General features: G+C 45.9%; 1 protein-coding gene across 2 annotated transcripts; it reads left to right on the forward strand.

Annotated features, from left to right (window-relative positions):
- Nucleotides 1-488: 488 nt before the first annotated feature.
- On the forward strand, nt 489-14,041 carry ERRFI1 (ERBB receptor feedback inhibitor 1). 2 transcript variants are annotated; one of them, XM_081057121.1, is made up of 4 exons: nt 489-644; nt 10,208-10,401; nt 10,506-10,582; nt 11,423-14,041. In XM_081057121.1, exons 2-4 carry the CDS (start codon nt 10,280-10,282, stop codon nt 12,598-12,600), a joined length of 1,377 nt encoding a protein of 458 aa, XP_080913247.1. In that variant the 5' UTR covers nt 489-644; nt 10,208-10,279; the 3' UTR covers nt 12,601-14,041. The 2 variants fall into 2 exon arrangements, with proteins under 2 accessions (XP_080913247.1, XP_080913248.1); XM_081057122.1 differs by lacking the exon at nt 489-644 and adding an exon at nt 744-1,091.
- The last annotated feature ends 9,365 nt before the right edge of the window (nt 14,042-23,406 follow it).

A 23,406-nucleotide genomic window follows, 5' to 3' on the forward strand; every position in this document is an offset into this window, starting at 1 on the left:
GCGGGCCTCGTGGTGGCCGTGGGGCCTGCAGAGGGGCAGACGCGGCCCCACTAAGACCCGTCCGAGAAGCCTCCTCGCTCCTTCTCCCGGTTCCTCCGCCCCCCCACGCTGCGGCGGCCCGCCGACAGAAGGAAACACGCAAAAACCGTCCCCGCGGCTGGAAAAGACGGGAAACTCCGCGCGAGGCACGGCGCCGCCTTGGGGTGAGGCAGGAGCCACGGCCGAGGCCGGGCTGCCCGCACACGTCGGGGGACAAGTCCGTGTACGGCGTCCCCGGGCTCGGCAGCGGCCGCGGCGCCCCGCAGACACGTCTGGGAGACAAAGGCGGCCCCGCGGGGCCGCGCGACGCGGGTGGACCCCACGCTCGAGCCCAGCCGCGGCGTCGCCGCTTTAAGCAGCTCGCGGCCCGGATTGGCCGCGCGGGGGAGGTGGGGCGGGGCGACGACGTCACTCCTGCCTTAAAGGCTGGCGGCCCGGCCGGCGACGGCGGCCGAGTGCGAGCGAGGAGCGCGAGCGGGAGCGGGAGCGGCGGCTGCGAGCGGCGAGGCGCCTGCGCGGTGTCGGCGCCCCTGAGCCCGGGCGCGGGGCCGGCCGGGACGGACATGCGCGGGGCCGCGCCGTGGGGCAGCCGCGGCTCCGCGGGGGTAAGCGGCCTGCGGGCTGAGGCCGGGGAGGGCGGCGCCCGGCGCGAGGCGGGCTCTGCGGCGCGGAGCCTCCGGGGACGGACGGGGACGCGGAGGGGGGGCCCGGCCCGGGCGCGCGGATGGGCCGCTGCGGAGGGGACGGGGCGGCGATCCGGGGTCCTGCGCCCGCGGGCTGGCGGCGGCCTCGGGCGTCCTCCGTCCTCCCCGCGCGGGTGCGCACCGGGTGCGCGGCGCCCCATCCCAGAGGCTGCGGGGGCTGGTCGCCGGCCGGAGACCGGCCCCACTTCTGGCCCCACCGCGTCGTCGCCGCGACGACAGTGGCCCGCGGCCGGTCCTCTCTAGCCCCCCCGGCACGGCCGGGCCCCCTCCCCTCGCAGCAGTGTGACTGCGGGGAGCTGCCTAAATACCGCTTCCGAAGGAAAGGAACCGCCGAATTCCGTTCCAAACGTGAGCGCTCCACGGGTGTTTCTCGTGTGTACGTGTGCATTTATCCGTGTATCGCAGTCTCATTACAGATGAGATGACTCCTTAGCCGCGCTTGGTGTCCTATTGGTCCTCGCTAAGTCTTTATTAGGGTTTCGTCATTGCTTCAAAGAAACCAGTCTCCTACCTGATAAAAAATATGAATAGATTGTTAGTCATAAACTTAAGTGCAGTCAGAATAGAGACTTGTAGCTTTAAAAGAGATGTGTTGGTGACTTGAGGGACACCTGCAACACAGGTAGGGCAGGACTGGTTTCTAGGCAACTGTCAGGGGTGAAGAAAGGTGAGGTTGAAACGCTTTTTTTTTTTCTTTTTTTTTTTTTTTTTCTGGAGAGCAAGTGTTCTGCAAAGTTTTAAGCTTTTACCGATCTGTAAGAATGCAGTGGTGTACGTTTGTGGAGACGGAAACATCTTAAGTTCACCATACCTAGTCTTGCTGTTTGTTTTTTTAACTGCTTTTCTTTTCTTCTTTTCTTTCTTTTTTTTGCATGTCTGTAATGATAGTTTTAAGTGAAGTTTTATTTAAACAGACCAAAGACCGGCAAGGTACCCATTTCAGGAAATGACCAGATTTTGCTAAGACCAAAATAAAAGTTGGTTTCTTGTTAACATGCTGACTGACTGTTACCAGTATGTTAGTAACCAAGCTCTCGTCCAGGTATTAGGAAATAGGTACAGAGAAATCCATACAGGTTTTAGCACGGACTTCAGACACTATTTGCCATCCCCCTCCCTTCACTCGACTTTATTTTCATCTGTGTTCCAGTGGCTACTGGCTACTAGGTGATAGAGATGCTGGACTAATGATTTACATAACCTAACATGTAGTAGATTGCAAACTTCTTAAGGGCAGGAACTCTGCCTTGTCCAGCTTCTATCTTATGCACCCTTGCACATAGTTGATGGTTGATAAATAATTGCACGAAAGCATATTTTATACTTTAAAGCTCAGCAGGATTGGATCCATCACTGATAAGGGTTGCAAAGCAAATCTGTTTTTTTATGACTGTTAGGAAATGTCTGAATTATTCATATTTTGACAGATAGATAAAATTACTGTTTCAATGAATTGTTTTTCCTACTTCCAGTTGGCAGAAGATACTGGCAGAAACATCTTTCTATGAGATTTAAAAATTATACTGTAGACTTGAGTTTTTGTGTGAAAATACTCTTAACTGCTGCTTCTCAGAAGTTGAACCAGATAGTAGTTCCTTTCTGCTAATACTGATGGTAGCTTTTAAAAGCAAGTTGCTAAATTACAGGTACACTCTAACATGCTTGAAACTGACCTGAATGTCCACATACCATCGGTTGCTTTAGAAAGGTGAGCAGAGGAGGGAGGAGGTGGTGCCGAGGGTAATTCCAGGAATCTGAATGTCAGAGGCTCCCTCTACCAGAGAAACAGCTCTGCTCTCAATCTGAATAGATGTGAGTGGCTACTTCATCATCAGGATTCCTGTGGCATCTTTTGGTGCTGGTGTTTGGCCATACTTGATAAAAGCTAATGAATAACTCCCTAGATAAAATCCAGTTGTGGCATTCTAGCATTGTTTGCACAGTATAAACACATGTGTTGTGAAGGGAGATAAAACCGGGGAGTTTCAGGGTTCTGAATGTAAGTCTAAAAGAGTAGTTTTAAGGTAGGGAAAAGTTAGTGTGGGGTTCAGACTTCAGAAGGGAAACAAAAGATTCTGCAATTCAGAGTCATTGTTGATACTTTAATCCAGTTCCTTATACCATAAAATTGGGCAGTATTACTAAAAGGCCAATCTTCCAAGCCTCAATATTTTTAAAATAATGGGGCTCTGGCTATCTGAAAAAGCCTTTTCAACTCCAAAGTGCCAACAAAACATTATAGTTTAACAGAGGAAACAGGACGGTGAGGATTAGAAGGCTCCAATAGCTCTTATTAAAAGCCCACGGAATGGGAAAATCCACGAGTTACAGGTTGTCTTTAAAAAATACTACTCTCTGTGCATGGAGAGCTCTCCTGACTTCCCATGGCTGCCTCTTTTCCATGCTTTGGATTTCAATATAAAAAGTCGCCTTGGAGAGGCCTTCCCTAACCACCGGGGTAAGTATGTTCTCCTGCCTCTTTACCCTCCTACTGAATCTGAAATTACCACCATCTGAAATTGTTGTTTGCTTCTTACTGTTGTTGCTCTCCTCACTGGACTAAGCTTCATCCGGCCGCAGCCATGTCACTGTCACCAAGCATAATATCTAGTCCAGAATAAGCATTTGTGAAAATAATTAATCTTTGCCCACTAAGAATTTGTCAGTTAACTACTATGAGTTGAGTTCCTGTTTTTCTCTCTGAAATTGACTAACGCTTACGTCCTGAGCATTCAGTTAGCCATCCTTTGCTTCAGTTTCCCCATTTATAAACTATTAGGAGAAGTGAGGTGGTTGCCTGAAATGAAGACACTGGAAAGGTGAGGCAGTGGAAGTTTAGTGGGGAAAATGCTGGGTTCTAGGGCAGAAGAGCTGGGATGGCCTTTTTGCTAGTAACAGGAAGATGTTTAACCTCACTTCATTTCCTCATCTGCAAAATGGAGATTATAATCCCTGCCTCTTACAGGGATGTTGTGGGGATCAAGTGAGATAATGATTAGAAAGTGCTTTGTAATTTGTCGAGTGCTTGACAAACACAGAATATTTGTAATGGCATCATTGGGATGCATGCTGGGAGAGTGTTACAGGAGGCCTGTGGGGAGATGCAGTAGCCCCTTTTTCTGGTCAAGACAGGCTTATGTTATGTCAAATACGCCAGGGTAATGGATACATGATGGTGGGGCGTCGGGGCATTCAAGATTGAGGGCTTCCGAAGAATTGTTTGAAGTAGGCATGGAATGTAAAAGTAATACTTGAACCCACCCTTTTTAAAGGATACATAGGCCAAATCTGCAACTAATAACTTTTACAGGAGAATTTGAGGGAGTTGAAGTAAAACAGGAATTTTCATAGTCTAAGGATTACCCAAGAAAAACTATTACCAAGCTGCAAATCGCCAGAGAAGTCTGTCTGAGCTCCCCTCAGAACTGGAGCTTTGTAGTGGGTCAGCTCTTCCCCTGGTGTAAGTGTGTGGGGGCTTGCAGAGCTGGTGTGGTGGTGAGAGGCCTTCCCTGGTTTAAGTAGCCCCACCACTCAACCTTGACCAAGTCAAGTTACTCAACTGCCTCCAGTTCCTCTTCTGTTAATGAGGGTAGCAATAGTAACCCATCTCATAGGGTTGTTGAGAGGATTCAATAAGTTAATATACATAAAGCACTTAGAACAATGCCTGTCAGATAAGTGTCCAGTGAATTTGCTATTATTCTTACTGGTTATGTTCATTATAACAATCTAAAGTTACCCATTGGGTGACTTAAATGTTCCTTAAGTAAACTTGAGATTTTAAAGACCCGATTTCCATCCATCATTAGGCCATTGCACTTGTTGTTAAAATTGGAACAGAATTCACCTGTCTTTTATAATGAGAAATCTATTATGTGTGTCTAAAAGGAATAATATTTCTCCATCATGTGCGCGCGCGTGTGTGTGTTGCTACTGGTTGTAGTACTCTGTAGGAAAACTACAAAGGACAAAAGAATGTATCTGCTGTCACATTAAAATTGTGTAGGAGACTAAGTGAATCAAAAGGCTATTGATAACTATGGAAATTCAACAAATAGGTTTTTTGTTAGCTTGCCATTTCTTAAAATACTTAGCAAGAAAATAGTCCAAATTATTCAAGAAATTATGTCACTTAGCTTTGATTTTGACAATCGGAAGATAAATTATTTTCCTTGTTGCCTCAGTTTTCACCACGTACAAATGGGCTGTTGTGTACTAGGCCTGTTGAAGAGGAATGAGGGGTGGAGCCACGGAGGACAAAAATGCCCATCCAGACCTGCTGGACTCTTCCATCTTTAGTAAAACCAGCACGTTTAGCTTGAATTCATGCCGGAGGATTTTAATTACAATTTATTAACATAATATAAAACATGTTTTAAGTCACCTATGCTTTTTTTTGATGGATTATATTAAGTCACCTATACTTTTAATGTGAAGGCTGTTTATGCTTTTCACAGTGGCAAGGTACAGTGAAGGAAAGTTTTCCCCAAGCCATAGCCTATTAAAAACCCTGGGGAAAAAATCAAATGGGGGCCTTTGATTTTGAAGTCTTTTGCTTTCAGGAAATAGGTCACACAACACTACAACTCGTAAACACTGAGTATGTAGGTGAATATCGAATCAGTAAGTTTTCTTATATTAATAAATGAAATTCTACGAAACAGCTCAGTTGAATATTCAGCTTGGCTACTAGTGCTTTAGACATGAATCACAATAAAAATGGCGAGGTTTTGTTTGTTTGTGTTATTTTTTTCCAAACGTGATTATTTTAGCCATTTTCAAAAGGAAGGTAAGCAAGCATGCACGTGTTGGTTTATTTGGGGAGGATCTAAAATCATGGGATTTGTCAGTAAAATAAAACTCCACTAAGGAACATAAAAAAATAAAATCAGGATTTGTCATGTTCCTAAATCGGTTTCTTTTTACAAAGTTTGGCTCTAAATATAGTTACCTTGTATCTCCCTGGGTATGGGAATAGGTAGGTAGGTAATTGTTAAATGCCGCTGAAAAGACCATTTATCACCCTGAATAAACAGAAATCAGGTTCTAAAACCAGATTGAAAGAAGGAAATTACATCACACTTTTAAATAAGGAAGCACTGGGCAGAGCTGGATGAGTTGTGTGACAAAAATGTGCCCCTCCTCCTCTTGGGGATTGCTTCTGACATTTATTAATGAGATCTGGAGGCAAGGTGAGCAGATCTAGGTTACTGTCTTAAGGTAGCCTGGTTTGTTAAAAAAAGTTTCAAAGAGACTGGCCTCAAGATAAAGGCATATGATTTCACCTTAATAAGGAATGCAAAAAAAAAAATCCATTTTGAACATTAAAAAAAAAAAGAGAATATGCAATGTGCTTTTCTGTTTTTAACACCAAAAACATAGTAGATGCACTATATAATCCAGAAGGAGTAGTGTGTAAGGGAAGGTGAAATTTGTAGTTTTCAGAAAGCACTCCCCTGATTGCCTTAAGTAAATATACAGTAACAGAAACCAGTTTAGAAAGTTACATTGTTAACCATTTAAACTTATAATTTTTACCCAGTCTGCAGACTGTCCACTTTGGATTTTGGAAATGAATTTAATGAAAATTCCTTGCCTGCTACATATCCTAAACTTGTTACAGCACACATTAAGTTTATCCCTTACAATCCTTTGTTTTTATCCCTTAGTTCCTCACTGATTTACATACAGTACATGTGAAGTTTTCATTGTAACTTTTTAAAAATGAGATGAATATTTTCTCAATATCTATTTAATAAATATTGGTTAGAAATGAATGATGCCAGGATCTCCAGGGACAAACAGGTCCTGTCGTAGGAGTTTTGGAGGATGAGAAAGGAATGGGGGGCACAGCGCAGAATAATCCAAGAACAGCAGGCTTTGCTCGGCGGGTTTGTGGAGAAAGTGGTCTAAGAGATGGCCGTAGAGGAGGAGTGGAGTTCTGGGGGAAAGAGAAGCAAGAGCTCGACAAGGGTAGATTGGGGCCTCATAGTAGAGGCCTCACTGCCAGACTGAGGCCCTTTTATTTAGATATTAAGCAGTGGAAGATCTTAGCTCTTCCACTGTAATTCAGGAGTATTGATCTGGGACTGGTGTGTGGGATGGATTGGCTGCTTTCAGACCCAGGGCAGAGCAGTCCAGTGAACACAGAAGGAAGACAGATTTGAGAAACCATGGAGCAGTAGGGCCACAGGACTCAGGAACTGAATGCGTATTGGCTGTAACTCAGGTTAAAAATGGTGCCTCCAGGAGAAGTGTGGTCCTCCTGGACCCTGAACTGGTTTGGGAAGGGGGAAGGGATGTGAAGTAAGTGACAGAAGGCATTTGGTTTGTAGAGTTGAGGATGCCAGAGGACCGTCCAAGTGGAAAGAAGATCACCAGACAATAGGAAATGCTAAGTGGAAGCTTGAGTCAGGGCTGTCGATGAAGAGTTGAAGCTGTACAAGTGGATCAGAACCCAGGGAGGTGATGGGGGTAAAGAGAGAAAATAAAAGGACCATCTCAAGAGAAATGGTTTTAGGGTGGTTTTTTTTTTCTTGAATCAAATAAATAAATCAAGTGATGTTTAACAGGAAAAAGTCGTTCGCATCTGGGATTTAACTGTTTCGGACACACTTAAAGGTGAAAGATTAGTTTATGCATTTTAGGAAAGTTGTTATACCCGAGGTAAGTTAGATCCTGGTCTGTCCCATGCTGCCTGGATCAGCAGTAGCTCTCATGTTTGCATTTCATAACAGAATCCCATCCTGTACTGATGCTGATTTTCCCACATCGGTATATTTTTGCAGCTGTCGTCCTAATGAACTATAAGGCAGAGCTAGGTTTACGGTTAAGAGGAAACAGTTTGAGACACTGCAGTGTTAGTTAAATGTCACTTAAGCAGTGTGTTTCTTTTTAACTTGAGGTTGACCAAATTGATTGATTCCCCCCCCCCAGTAGCATATATATTGAATACTTAAGAGATCTGAGAGAGGTATAAAAGAATTTCAGGTGATTCCATACCCTCCATATACAATGTAAGGGATACATTTTAAAAGTTTGCTTCCAAACCTATGGCAGGTTACCCTTTTTGAGTGTACGGTTTGAAGTTATTTTCTAAAAGAAGAAAACATGCAATTATATTGCCCTTCTGTCTTCTCCCATGAAAGCAAGTAGGAAGTTCCGACGGTTTCATAACATGGCCCATTCACAATTCCCCATTGAAATGGTAGAGGCAGGTCACCTTCTATGAATACACAAAGACACTATTGTGGTCAGAAGTGAGCTGGCTTAGTGAACACAATTCTTTTTATACTAAAACAATTTTTTTCTTAAGAAAGCTAACAAGTAGGTGATGGAAACAATGAATAAAAAATAACTTTTTTTAGACCATATAAATAATTTTAAGGGACCATTGAAATGTAAGTTTAGAATTCTGAGGCAATTTCAGCAGAGGCGATAGTTACACAATCGCTCTGTTGAAAGCTAAGAGTTAGATGGCATTAGGAGGCTGACACACAGTAATTGCTCGTAGTACTTGTTGGCCTGCAGACAGGTGGGGGTTGGGCCTCCAGAATCCCCCGCAGCATTTTCCTGTAATCTGGATGAACCATCTTCAAACGTGTGCTTTCCAACTACTTAAATACCATATTCTCCTTCCTATCTGGCCTTTCATTTTTGTATTTCCACAGATCCTTTCCCTACAGCCTTCCAGTGCTTGTGGGGTGCTTGGGAAACACCACCTGGGGAAACATAGGACTCAGTACACAGAGGGAGTGCCTAGCGATCTTTTCCTAAAAATTGGTTTTTAAATTTTTGTATAGCTTTACTTGAGTCAGGTAAAGAAGGGAAAAATACATTTGCTTCATTTCAATAATCTAAAAAGCGACCTTTAAAAAAAATAAAAGACCTCCCAATAACTTAGATTTCTTAAATGACGGGTTTTTCCCCTCCGTTTAATCACATCTGAGAGACCAATTAAAGAAAAATAATGTGTGACTATCTGAAATATTACTTTAAACGTATTTATCTCTGCCTAGTGTGTCAAAACAGCTGACTTTGAGAGCAAAAACCTGAGACTCAGTAATTGGAATCCATCCCTACTTTGTCACTGAAACATTACTGTCCCTCCATTCCTTCTTATGTGGAAAAAACAAACAATAAACACTTGCAAAGTATTTGTTTAGATCTTTAGCTAAAAGAAAAAAACCCCATGCCTTACACATTATATACATACAATTGCTATCAATAATAGGTGGTGTTGTACAAACATTCATTCAACAAACATTCCCTTCTTGAACTCCTGCTAATGTGCCCAGGATAATTAATGATTGGGACGGAGCCTCTTGTCTGAGCTCACAGTCTAGCAACAGGTGACAGATTTGTCCACAAAACAAAACAAAACAAAACCTGTGCATAAATGTTTGGTGAGAATGAAAGTGTTACCAAGTTTATGTGCATACATCTCAGAAGGGGTCAGTGTTACACAGATAGCTGACACATGATGTCCTAACCGTATTCTAAGCAAACTTGAATTATCTGAAGACAGCCAAGATGATGCTAATTAACATTAGCATTGATGCTATAATGAGTAATAAAAGGAGAATTTAAAAGGCTGTGGGGACCCCAGACAGGTACATCTGACTGGAGGAGGGGGTGGTCCCTAAAGTGGAGGAACTACTAGATTAAGAAAACTTGCACTTCCTTAGCCTTTGTCGTCCAGGCCTCGCAGCAGCTAGGTACTTCAGATGACAATGTGAGGAATGTACCTTTAAGATTGTCTCTACAAGGGAGGAGGAAGCTGTCCCAGGCCTCCACCGAAGCCAGTAATCTTGCAGAACTTGATTTTTACAAGATAATGGAAATTAGTGTCTTCATATATTTCTTTTATTCTTGTGAACAAGTAATAACTGGAGAATTTGTCTTCCCAGGGCCAACCCTGAAATAGAGAATCCAAATAAATGCTGGGCTGTGGGGGAATCAGGTGCCAGCTGGAGAGTCTCCTATGATCTAAGTGTCATCAGGTTGCAGTGAATAGTAGGAGTTCTGCAGTATGGGATCCAGTGGTTTCTGAAATTCCTCTTTTAGTTCAGGGGAAGATGAACTCCTTTCCCAGTGCAAGCACACACTGGAGGTCGGTGTCGGGAGGCTGGAGAAAGGTCTGTGTGCTTTGGCAGGCGAGCAGGGTTTGCTGTGCAAGTGTCAGTCTGCACCAGGAGGCCCTCTTTTGTGGGCGGTCGATTATTTCTCGCTTTGCTGAACACATTATACATCTTGGATTAGTATTTATGAAAAACAGTATTTTTAGCGTCCACCTTTAAACACCCTCACGAGAAGTAAGAATGAGTGTAAAAATGTCAGAATTAAGTGAAAGTCTGTAACTAAATTTTTCTCTCCAACATCCCCCCCAAATCTCCAATATTAGCTATTCGTGGGTATTTCTGAGTTGTTTCCTTCATGCTCTCATCTCTTCTTTATCCCTCTAGGGAACGAAAGCTACCAGTCGACCAACAAACCCCTAGGATCCCAAGTGTGGAGTCATCCCAGAATAAGGCACGATGTCCTCTGCAGGAGTGGCTGCTCAGGAGATTCGGGTCCCGTTGAAAACTGGGTTTCTACATGATGGCCAGGCCATGGGGAACATGAAGTCCTACTGGGCCAGTCGCAGGGAGTTTGAAAAGTATGTACGGGACCCCGTGCCCCCGGAATCTTGGGATATTGAAATGAGATGGAGAATAGGACCACGACTTGTTTATGACCAAGATGTCTTTCCTTTCCTTTCAGTAACTTTTTCAATATTGACCCAATAACCATGGCCTACAGTCTGAACGCTCCTGGTCAGGCGCACCTAACATCTCTCGGTATGTGTTCTGCAAATCCGGGAAGTTGGCCCTGGGCGCAGAAGGTGGCGTGGTCTGGGCTGTTAGCTTGTCCTCCAGCATGACTTTTTAAATGAGGAAAGGATCTGAATTGTTTCCAACAACAGTCTGACCCCTAGTGGCAACAGATCCTGGAGATAACCTGTTCTCAAACCATGGGTACCAGGTCTCCACTCACTGATATGTGTGTGGAAGTGTGATCTTTTCAAATCCAGAATTCAGTTCTAACCCCACCTATGAAACACACTGAACTTTCAGGTACTGGACAAGACCTCTCACTTTTGTTACTAGTATTGCCTGTTCGGAAGTGATGAAGTAGTGTAAGCGTTTATTTAAAAAACTTAGAAAAGTATATGATACACCACATAGTACTTTTAATGGCGAACATTATGTGCCTTAGATTTTTATCAAGAGCTGCTTATCACATGGCAAACAGTGCACTCACTCGCAGGATTCCGGATTCCGATGGCACCTGGTGTGATCGCACAGTAAATGACTAGGCTGGCCGAGTCTGGCATTCATGTAAATTACATGCTGTTCATCTTCTGCGAATTTTGCACATGTCACAAAACCTGCCCGCGGAGCGTGGGTGTGTGCCGTGCACATGTCCGAGAGAGACGAGATCATCTGTTCTTTGAACCAGATCGCTGTTAACAATCTCCAGCCTCTAATTACGCCTGTGGCTGTGGCACGGGTGTTCTCGGTTCCCGCAGGCACGGCGCTCTGTTCATTTAGGCAGAAGCCGTAGGAGCACACATAGCGGGGCTGTGGTCGCGGGTGGGAGCCGGCGGGACTCTTACTGACGTCTCTCGTTGGTTCCAGGGCGCGCTTCCACGTCTGCTGCGATGAACGGCCTCTGCTCCGCACAGAACGGCCCCGCTCAGAGGCCCAGCTTGCCCCCTCTCCTCATTCCCCCAGGTGAGCACTTGGGACCACACGAAGAGGATCGAGTTGTCTGTGGTCTTAAGAAACTCTCGCTCAATGGGGTGTGCGCTTCTCCCCCTCCGCTCACTCCCATCAAAGCCGGCCCCTCCGTGTTCCCCTGCCCGGCCCTGTGCGAGCGGGGGTCCCGGCCCCTGCCGCCGCTACCCGTGCCCGAAGGCCTCTACCTGGACGAGACGGACTGTGAGGTCGAGTTCTTCACCAGCTCAGACACCGACCTGCTCCTGGAAGCCTGCTCGCCGTCCGACCTCAAGTACGACGTCCCGGGCCGGCGGAGCTTCCGCGGCTGCGGCCAGATCAACTACGCCTATTTCGATGCCCCCGCGGCGTCCGCAGCGGGGCTCAGCCCGGCCGCCGAGCCGGGCGCCGGGGCGCACAGCGCTCACCCCGCCCCGCCCCAGAGCCACCGCAGGCTGCGGCGGTCTCACTCAGGCCCGGCTGGGTCCTTTCACAAGCCCGCCATTAGGATATCCGGCTACCTGCACAGGGCCTCTCCCAACTCCGACGAGGACAAACCTGAGGTCCCCCCGCGGGTGCCCATCCCTCCCAGGCCACTGAAGCCAGATTACAGGAGGTGGTCGGCCGAGGTCACGTCCAGCACCTACAGTGACGAAGACCGGCCTCCGAAAGTGCCCCCGAGGGAACCTCTGTCCCGGAGTAACTCCCGCACGCCGAGTCCTAAAAGCCTGCCGTCTTACCTCAATGGGGTCATGCCCCCCACACAGAGCTTTGCCCCCGACCCCAAGTACGTCAGCAGCAAAGCTCTACAAAGACAGAACAGCGAAGGCTCTGCCAGTAAGGTTCCCTGCATCCTGCCCATCATTGAAAATGGGAAGAAGGTCAGTTCAACACATTATTACCTACTACCTGAGAGGCCACCGTACCTGGACAAATACGAAAAATTCTTTCGGGAAGCAGAAGAAACAAGCGCCCAAATCCAGCCGTTACCTGCTGACTGCAGTGTCGTCTCAGCCACAGAAAAGCTGGACTCCAAAACAAAAGTGGACCTGGGGGGGCACGTGAAGCGGAAACACTCGTCCTACGTCGTGTCTCCCTAGACTCTGGCTCGTGGGTCAGCAGACGTTCCGCGGGAGCGGACGGTTCTCCAGCGATTTTCCAGTGTGGCTGACGTGCACGGGAAAACGTTTCAGGTTACAGAACAAAACAGTTGAACTCTCTGTTAAAGAGCGAGGCCGAGAGCCGGTGTGAGGTACTGCTGTGCTGAGGATTCCTGCTTTCCTTAGCGTTAGCACCGAGAAGAGTCTGGCCTGGTCTGGGGCTGGGCCGGCGGGGAGGGCAGAGGGAGGCCTTTCCGTCGCGCACGTCCTGTACCTTCTGCATAAACTCGGGGTGTAATCGGAGACCGTAGTTGCAGGTTAACCAGTTAGTTACTGTCTTAGAGTAATATATATTTAGAATGATAAAAACTCAAGCTGGAGAATGGCTCCTGATAGACTGAAAATTGAGCAAACGGAGGAAAATGCAGTGTTTAGATCAAAATCATTAAAAAAATTATTTTTGCTTAGTAAGTTTGAAGATTTCTGGCTCTTTGGCCTGTCATATTTTGTTTCATTTATTTTTGCAAGTTGTCTTTTCCATGGAGGGCAGAGTGTACATTCTCACTGTGGCTCTCTACCTACCTACCTAGTTTAAAAATTGTCCCAAGACCGAAAGGCTTCCTGTTTGGTTGAGGGGAGGGATAGCGGTTTATTTGGCAACCATATTTTTCACCTGTACATGTCTCACATCTTGAAAACTGAGAAGATCAGAGAATGAGTCCATTTTCCTTACAGTTCCTGCTTTGTTCCACCCACTGAAACGGCCCACTGTCTGTCACATGCGCCTTACAGAAACGGGGCACCCGAACTGCTCGCCAGTGTTGAGAACGTCAGGCGTAAGCGAGTCACTATGATTGAGAGTTACTGTGTGGGGATGTGTGTTGTGGTTTTTTTGTTTTTGTTTTTTAGACTGTATTAATAAACAAGCACAACACAAGCTGGCCTTGTGTTGCTGGTTCCTGTTCAGTATTTCCTGGGGACTGTCTGCTTTTTCAGTAAAACACTTCTGACCAAGAGCGCAGTGTGTCTTAATACCAGAGGTCACATCAGCACCGTTTCCTTTGAAAACTGGCACAGCTGGCCGCGCCCCTTGGCTGCAGCAAGATACACGGCTGGCGCTCCCACTCCCACAGCTTCGGTGTATTTATCGTGTATAGTTAAGCACAAAAGAGGAGGTGCTCACTAACAGGTACATTACTGCAATGTTCTCTTAACAGTTCAACAGACTGTTTACAGTTTAAACTGCTGAATGATATTATTTGAGCTATTTAAAGCTTATATTTTAGTATGAACTTAAATGAAGGTTAAAAACGTGCTTTAGAAAAATGCACTGATTTCTGCATTATGTGTACAGTATTGGACAAAGGATTTTATTCATTTTTGTTGCATTATTTTGAATATTGTCTTTTCATTTTAATAAAGTTATAATACTTATTTATGATACCGTTAATAATGTTTCTTGCCTAAACTCAACAGAATTTTATGTCTCAAGTAATTTGACAACATTACATCTGTAAGCAGAAGGGAAGATTTGTTTTTTCGCAGTTTAACATGTTAAACTTGAAATTTACTGTCATTCCCTAAAATGACAAATAATTTGAGCAATTTATATTCAAATGTACAAATGCACAGTGAAAATGAGCTATTTGTATTTACCTTTAATAAGAAAGTGAATGTGAATTGAGGCTGGTATATTACTATCAAAACAGGTGTCATCTGGGGAGGGTCGGCCCCATCCAGGGGAAGGAACCGGAAGAAACCGGCTCTGAGAGACTTGATGTGACTCATTTGGTGTTTTAAGACTAAGTCCGGATGACTCTGGGCCCTTGGGAGGCTCTGCTTCTTGCCTGATGGGAGGCCATCCCCGGCCTGCCCCGCCTCTCACAGAGCTGGCAAGTCCACCTGGCAGCTTTGGGATGCAGGAGGAACCTGGAATGCCTTCCGTGAAGGCACTCAGCAGGTCGCCCAGTTCTCAGTTTCCTCTGCCCTGTAGCTAAAATCAAGCTGCTCTCCCTCCTGCTCTCAACACACTCCGGGTGCCTGGTGACACTGAAGCTCTTGATGACCTTAAATGAGCATGTGCAGGTGCTCCATACTCTCTAGAGTCCAGAATGAGGACTCGGAAATCTATCTGGGCTGAAAGTCCAACTCTACCTCTTTCTGATTATGTGTTGGGCAGATTCTTAAAAATCTCTGCACATCAGTTTTCTCATTGGTAAAATGGGGGGAGGGGTAATACCCACAATAGGGACTAGTCTCTGACAACTGCCTATAAACCACAATAATTACTGTGGTGATCATCTGTTACTCTCCATCATCCTGAAAGTCAGATGTCCTTTCTGGCCTGTTACAGATGAAGAAATGGGCTTGGGGAGCTCATTCAACAGACATTTGTTGAATACCAGCCACATGCTGGATGCTGACTGAGAACAAACACACCCCTGCCCTTACAGAACTTAAAGTGCAACATAATTACAATTTATGGTAAATGCTAAAAAGCAGTGTACGGCGGTGACAAGGGCTCCTACCTCTCTGAGGTGTAAGATTTGAAGGCTTGGAATAGACACTGAAGGAGGCGAGTGAAGAAGAGGGAGGAACAGTAAAGGAAACAAGGGTAAGACCCTGGGGCATCAAAGAAAAGGCTGGGCCTTTTCCAGAAGCTAGAAGCTGTTAGGGCAGGAGTAGGATGGACGGTGGGAAAGGGTAGTGGACGCTCCTTAAAGATCTACACAAGGGAGTGATGTGATCTGATTTATTTCAAAAAGATGACAGTGGCTGTTGCGGAGAACAGATTGGAAAACGGGGAGACTTCAGGACACGCTATCCTGAGATGAGTGTTGGGAGGTGGAGATGGAGAAAAACTGGCTTTGAAAGATACTTAGAGAGAAACGGCAGGTTTGGGACCTCAGGTGAGAGGCAGACCAGCAGCACGTGACTTGAGATTCCAGCTGTGCGTCCTCCCCCCAACAGCGCAGAGAATGTCTGACGGTCTGAACACGTTTCCACTACTCTGCACCTCGTTTTGCCCTTCCCCCTTCACTGCCTTTTTGCATTGTGGTCAAGACTATCTAGTTCCATATTTTCCCTCTCACTTGGGGCTTTTCTTTGATTTGGGGGAGAATATACACGTTCCTATTTTTTCCTGGCCATGCTGATTTGTGCTGCCATGCTAATGCCACGTGACCGGAACCGTCCACGGCACCGGTCACCAGTTTGACCTGACCCAGAACGCCAAGCACAATGAATTCTAAAGCTTCCTCATGGCATAGGTCAGCCCCACCCTACACACTTAGCTGTTGCCGAGACCAGTGCCGGTGCAGAAACAGCTGTTAGCCGCCCCCTGACGCACTGCCCAATTCTCTGAAGGCGGATATCCCCTAGTAACAAAGTACTGTCCTGAAGTCGGGACATCCTGTGTGAAGGGTCCCCTTAGCTTCCCTGAGCCTCACTTTTCCATCAATGGGGGACCCTGCTGCAGCACTGCACAACACCATACGAACCCAGGGGATGTATTATTAGGAATTATGGCAGAAAGCAGGCGTTGTGGTCAGAAAGACTCATTTGTAAGTCAACTCAGAATTTGGATAAAGCTAAAGTTTAAGTCTGCCCAGGTTGCAATAATCAGGATGTGTAGCCTATCTTTTTATTAAATTCCACATGCTTTGGAAGTTTAATCTTGTTTCTATGTTGACTATTTTTCTCTAGGTCTCAAGTGATGTCTTAACTATGTAGAAAAGAACGATCTTTAAGAGGATGTGTCTTCACTGCTAGGGGCCCTATTCTAAAAAAGGCCCATACATTCTTCCAGAGTGTTTCATAGTTAAAGAATTACATCCATACATCCATCTGCCTGCTGGTTCAAAAATCACAATATATATTAAGTTATTTTAGTTCTAGTTTCATCACATAATTTATAATTTTAGGGTATATATATGGAGACTTTTTCTTAAAAATAAGCTTCTAGCATGGTTATTGCATATACAGGGTTTTTTTTTTTACCTTTTTATTTTGAAATAATTATAGACTCCCAAAAAGTTTCAGAGAAATCTCCTGTACCCATTATCCAGATTCCCCCAATGATAACATATAATTATAGTCCATTATCAAAACCAGGAAACTGAAATGTCATAACACTCAAAGTATTTTATCTCGAAATAGTTACTATCAAAATGGACTTGGGTCCTACCTTTTAAAATTAATTTACAAATCAATTTTGGCATTGTTAGGCATTCTGTGAAAAGCTAACAAAGGTTTAAAAACACGAGGCATGATCAAACAATATGGTGAATATTTAAATTTAAAAAATTTATTATAATGAAAGACACATTGTCATTAATCCCTCTCAAAATACTCCCCCTTGCTACGAACCCACTTAGCCCATCATTCTCGCCACTTTTTTTTTTTCAAGGAGGACGCAGCTCACAGTGGCCCATGCGGGATTGAACTAGCAACCTTGGTGTTATCAGCACCATACTAATCAACTGAGCTAACCGGCCGCCCCCTCTTTCCACTTTCTGAAGCAGTTCTGGAAGTCCTCTTTCATGAGTGTCTTTAGCTGTGCTGTATGGCTCTCTCCATGTCCTGAATCTTTTTGACTTTGGGGAAGAGCCAGAAGTCACACGATGCCAGATCCGGTGAATAAGGTGGATGGTGACACACCATAATATCTTTATCTGACAGAAACTGCTGTACCAGAAGTGATGTGTGACACAGAGCATTGTCATGATGGAGGATGATATACAGCACACTTTAAATCCACCTTCTCTCAACCATAGCTCACACCTGACTGACTGCACTGAACAAGTTGACACTTGTCACACACTGTTACTAAGGTTCAACGTGCCACTTCCCTTATTGAAGATCCCTGACTTCCCGTTGGATGGCACGTGGCAGCAGCACTCACCATATTTTTTTTTATCACAATGGAAAGGCTCTGTGTCACACGTCACTTCTGGTACAGCAATTTCTGTCAAATAGAAACATTGCGATGTGTCCTTGTCCCCCTTATTCACCAGATCTGGCATGGTGAAACTTCTGGCTCTTCCCCGAAGTCAAAATGACAATGAAAGGAAGACGTTTTGAATCGATTCAGGACATCGAGGCAGCCATGACAGCACAATTAAGACACTCATGAAAGAGGACTTGCAGAACTGCTTCAGAAAGTGGCAAGAAGGACGGGATTAGTGTGTTCAAAGCAAGGGGGAACATTTGAGGGGGATTAGTGGCAATGTGTCTTACTGTAATACATTTTTTTAAACATTCACCATATTTTTTGAGCACACCTTGTATGTTGCCATGTAACTATACGTTATGGTCATGGTGACTGAGAAGATAAACTACATGTTAACTTCGATCTGCCAAGATCTTCTGCAAGATTAATTTGCATTAGCTGTAATAAAGAGAGTACTTCAAACTCTGAGGGTTTGCGAATGGTGTGTCTTTTAAAGGCCTTTAGATACACACAGCCTTGAGTGTCCACATCTTTCGATCTGAAATGTGTAAACAAATCAGGAGGAGAGCTGAATTTCCAAACCAGGACTAGAGTTTTGAGGTGTTCTTGTCCTGAGGAAAACAAGCTTGGTTCGAACTAAAATACACTCCGAGGCACGTTTTCTTTGTAGACTGGATCATTGGACAGATGCTCTGGCCCTTTCCGTCTCGGCACGGACATCACAACTTTTAGGAGAAGCTTTGGGTTTTATTTGGGGAAAGGAGAGACAGGAGAGAATAGGGTAGAAGGTCCCAATGCATCCAAACTTGGCCAGCCTCGCCTCTTACTCCTTGTCACTCAGTGAAATTTGAGGGGGGTATTATGTCAATGCAATTTGAGGGACGTGCATTTTCATGCTTTCTTTTCACTTGAAAGTATCGACCTTTCAGATACTTGTGCCTGAGCTGCTGAGAATCACTTCGCCGGAGCATGTTTGAACAAGCTCCACTCTGCTTCCATGTTACCAGGATTCAGTGGCAGCCCACTTGGCCTGGATGGATGGGTCTCTGCACCTGAGGGAATCCTCCCGCCCTGCACCAACCCTTTGTTCCACCACCTGGCGGGGCAGCCGGTGGGGTCTGGAGATGGGGAGAGGGTTGGGAACAGACCCAAGGCCTTTTCCAAGTCCTGGTGTTCACCTGCTTACAAAGAGCTGCCTCTCAAAGCCCATCATCCCTCAGCCTGTGATTCCAGAAAACTGCCAGGAACCCCAAGCAAGTTAGCCTGCAGCAGGTTCACTAAAACAGTATCCAGGACAATACATACATCTGTTGCTCATGCCCTCCCTACGTAAAAGGGGGAGGGGGAGGGACCCGTCCTTGGGAACATGTGTGGCTCAGCCACCTCGACTTGGTGTCCTTATGGAGAAAGACACCACCTTCATTCCTCGGAAATAACTTTGGATCACGTCAAATAAACATCTTAATCACATGCTTGGGGCGTGCACATTTCTTCATTTTACAGTGGGAGGGTTTAGCCCAGCGCCTCCCTCCGGGGACTGCACGACTTCTGCACACTCCCTTCTTGTGTAAGGCTAATGCGTCTGTCTTTCGGGCACGGCGCGCAGGAAGCAGGCGCCCAATCCGCGGCTGTGCGAGCCTTGGTGCACCAAGTGCTGTCCTGGCGCAGCTTTCCCCTTGGGGATGGACCCCGGTGCTGGGACGCGCGGCGCTGCCCGGGAGGCGCGCGGCCACAGCAGCGGGCGCGTGATAGGACTTGGCATCACGCGGGCCCGGGGCCCCTAATTACACGTCTGCGGCCTGCCGGAGCCCAGGTGGCCGGCTCCCGTGACCCCAGAACTGTGAAGACCGCGCGGGCTCGGTTCTCACTGCCCGCGCAGCCGGGTGGGGGAGGCGCCGCGCTCCGCGCGTCACGGCCGTGCACTTTGTAACAACCACATTCCGAGCACAGCAAGAGTCCAGTTAACCTGGCAGCTCTTTCTTCTCAGAGCATTGCCACCACTTTATCTTGCCATCAACGTTCCAGCCCCTACCTTTTGGGAGTGTTCACCTCGACTTGCCGCCTGCCCCTAACCCAGCACAGGACCGGCCGCGTGGCACCGCCCCCGAGCGAGCGGGCGGACACGCACAACGTCGCGTCCCCAAGCCGCGTGTGTGCCTCCGCGCAGTGTCGCTGCAGCCTGCAAGCTGTCTCGCGTGATGGAACTTGGGCTTATTTAACTTGCTCGCAGGGGGTTGACAGGGGCCAGGTATCAGAAACCGGCCATGTGCCCGGCGCAGTGCTGGGCACCCTGAAAGGAGCGCTGTGGTGTGACGTCACCCGACTCGGCCTGAGAACCAAGAGGCTTCATTCAAAAGAAAGGACGCCTGTACGGAGCCCGGCGCTAACGTCACTGTCACTAAGACCAAACCTGCGGCGGGCACATGCCAGTCAGAGGCTGAGGGAGGAAAGTCGCACTGTGGGAGCGTGGAACCCAACAGCTGTTGATCCTGTCACTAATCAGCTGTGTAGGAGGATTTTAAGGACAGCAGCCAGAAATCTGTTTTTGTTTTTGTTTTTGAAGCTGCATTTTTTTTCCCCTTCCAAGCTGAGTGGATGCTGAATCAGTTCAATTGTTCCTTTTGCAAGGATCCACAAACTTGAACAAGAATAAATAGATTGCCACGTGTCATCTGTCGTTGATAAGGATCTCATAAAGAAATTGATTTACGGATCTGAAATGCTCACTTAAAATGCTTTCCTCTAAATCCTGCAGTGTCAGTCCGTAGATAATTTCTACGGACCGTAAGTCATGGGATGTTTTTTTCTTAGATCGTATTCTTAAGGAGTCTAAGCACTCAGTATTCCCGAAAGGCACTTTTCTGGATGCAGAGTTTTCTCTGAACAGCCTTATAGGCCAAAAGAGGCGTTACCACCCACCCGGCATGCATTATAATTCCGTCCTTGCTTAAACCCCACCCAAATGCCCATTTCCACCTATACAAACTCATATTATCCTTTCTGAATCATACATAAACGCCACACCCAGAGTTGCACACAAAACTTTGCCATATTATTTGTACATCAGCGCCTGCTGACACAAGCATGGCTGACTTAGAAGTCCACGTGCATTTCCCTCGACTTGTTTACCACTTTGCTTCTCCATAACTGGTTTCAGGCGGGGATTACACTTCTCAATTTTTCTTCTACAATTTTCTTCTAAAATTTGCTAATTTTGAGGACAATTTTTCAACTCCTTTTGTGGTTACAAATCCTGAGGTTGGCAGGTCTTTCTCCTTTAAGACCTCAACCAAGTGGTTGGTTTGAACCTCAACCAAGACAAGCAACACTATTCAGAGTGGGGCAGCTCTCCTGTTCTATAGTTTGTAGCCAGGAATGTAACTGAATAGTTATGGAGAGTCCACCCATAGCTGAATGCACGCAGGCCTCCTGCCTCCCTGCTAAACAACTGAAATCTTCTGATATTAAGAATAAATCTATACGTAAAAAAACAAAAATGTCTACTGGCACACCAGGCCATTTCAGGAATTCGTGAGAGATACAGAGCAGATAGGGGTGGTTTGATGGAGAAATAGGATCAAAGGAAAAGAAAGGCTAAAACATTCGTAAGACATGATTTCTGTGAAAGCAGTTCCAAGACTTCTGAGAAAGATCGGTGTTGATGGAAATGGAACGGGACAGAGCCCGGGGCGGTAGTCAGGTTGACTACCTAGAGAACCACAGTTGGAGTGTCAGCCAGCCAGCTCCTCCCCCAGCACACCCCACCCCACCCACCCCCACCTATGCCCAGTGGCATCCGTGAGTATACCTACAGGCCAGGGCATGGGATTTAGCGAGACACAGCAAGGCCTCAGGGAGCAAGAACTCTGGGCGCAATGGGAAGCCCCCCTGGATGAGAGCCTCCAGCCAGCCCAGCTGCACACTCTGTCCAGACGCACAGGCCTTCCTCTTCCCAGCTCATGCCATCAGAGCCTGCCTCCACAGACAGGGGGATGGGCTTTTCAAACACAAATAAGAACATGATGTTTAAAATCACCAAACATCTGAGGAACATTAATACCGAGAAAAGCAAAAAACTCAATGAACAGTGACCAGCACCCATGCAAACATTTCACAAGCAGATGTTAAAATAATCCTCAGAGATTAGACAGAATATTTCATCCATGAGACAAAAATAGGCTATTTTGGGGGGGAAATGTGAAAGAAAGTTAAAAGGCATTTAGAATCTGAAGACAGGAATAGAAAGTGGCATAAAAAAATAATGAAAACATAATAGAAGAAAAATTCCCAGATCTGAAGAAAGGCACAGGCTTTCACGTGGAAAGGACCCTCTGATGCCAAACTATTCACTTGAAAATAAGACCAACCCAAACACATTTCCCAAAACTTCAGAATACCAAGGATAAAACAACAAAAACAAGAACAAGAACAACAACACCAAAACCCTCCAAAGGGAAAAACAAGCAGAAAGTGACCTTACAAAGGAGTAAGAATTATATGAGCTCCAGCAACAAAGGACCCTAGGAGAAAATAGAGCGATCTCATCAAGGTTCTAAGAAAAAGTGAACTTGAACTTAGCCAAATTCACATTCAGATAAAAGGTCAGAATAAAATATCTGGGGCATATAAGCCTCAGAAAGTCTATGATTTTCTGAGCAAACTCAGATTTGCTCTCTGAAAAACTCAAGGATGGAAACACAGCAAGACAAAGAGACTCTAAGAAGGAGGAAGGTGCAGCAGCTGGTGGGCAGTGGCAGACTGGAAGCCATCACAACTTCCAGTGACATTTACATCATGGTTCACGCTTAACAAAACTAACAAATGAATAATAATAGAGAACTAAGGTCCCAGGTTAATTCAAGGAGGAGGAAAAAGAGGAGGGAAGGGAAAACAGACTAAGATTTTTGTCTTTTTGGACAACAGGATAGAACTGGTTGATTCTGGATATTACTGAATACTGTTAAATGTACATTAAAGCTTTAAAGGGTAAGGTCCACTTCAGGTAACAGCACAGAAACATGTATCAGATTAACCATCCTGCCTCTGGCAATTAGAAACTCAGGACAGAATACAAAGAGCAACTAAGTGAAGGTACTGGAGAGCAAAGACGGGAAACAAACTAGTGGAGATCCACGTGTAACATGCTTTCCCCCAAGAACGTTCCTTAAGTTTCCCAGAGCACAGGAAATACAGTTCAAACACACAGTGGCAGTCTTTTTAGGCCAAAGAAACAGAATTTGGATTTCGGGGCTGCCAGAGTAGCTGGGAAATGGAGGGGGGGTTGCTGCAGATATTGGAAAGGATGAAGTCCTAAAGTCTGTGTACAAACACCCCTAAAACCCTTGGCTGAATTCTCAACTGTGCATGTACAGGTCATTTCTCCAAAAGGGCTTGTTGGAAAGTGACAACTGGAAAGCCAAAAGACTGAGGAGACATTTTAGCAGCTGCTCAGCTCCTGAAACAAAGCTTGGCATTCAAGTTAAGCCAAGTTAGAGATGTTTGGTGAACCTCCTAGGCTATTGACTAAGTCCCCAGAAGGGCCACATTTTAGAAGTGAGGGCCACATCGTAGATTGAGGGCAAAACTGAAATAAATCTGCCCTCACAAAGCCTAGAAACAAGCTGCCACAGGGGCATGGTTATCTGCCGGTAATGTAATGGCCTTCTGGAACAAAATTCATCATTTTTCAGAGGAAAATGACAGAAATCATTGTACTACAGTATATCATCCATAATGTTCAGATCAAAATTTATGAGACATGCAAAGAAGCAGAAGAATGCAACTCACAGTCAAGAGGAAAGAGCAATCAATAGAAGCAGACCCACAGAGAACCCAGATGCTAGAATTAGCAAACA

This window comes from Rhinolophus hipposideros (assembly GCF_964194185.1).
Source record: "Rhinolophus hipposideros genome assembly, chromosome: 8".
Taxonomy (NCBI): Eukaryota; Metazoa; Chordata; class Mammalia; order Chiroptera; family Rhinolophidae; genus Rhinolophus; species Rhinolophus hipposideros.

What these genes read in the sequence shown, in the direction of transcription:
- ERRFI1 (XM_081057121.1), top strand. Translation starts at nt 10,280, where the DNA reads ATGTCCTCTGCAGGAGTGGCTGCTCAGGAGATTCGGGTCCCGTTGAAA. An exon ending in AGTCGCAGGGAGTTTGAAAA is followed by an intron (nt 10,402 to 10,505) that starts GTATGTACGGGA and finishes CTTTCCTTTCAG; the next exon opens with TAACTTTTTCAATATTGACC. An exon ending in GGCGCACCTAACATCTCTCG is followed by an intron (nt 10,583 to 11,422) that starts GTATGTGTTCTG and finishes CGTTGGTTCCAG; the next exon opens with GGCGCGCTTCCACGTCTGCT.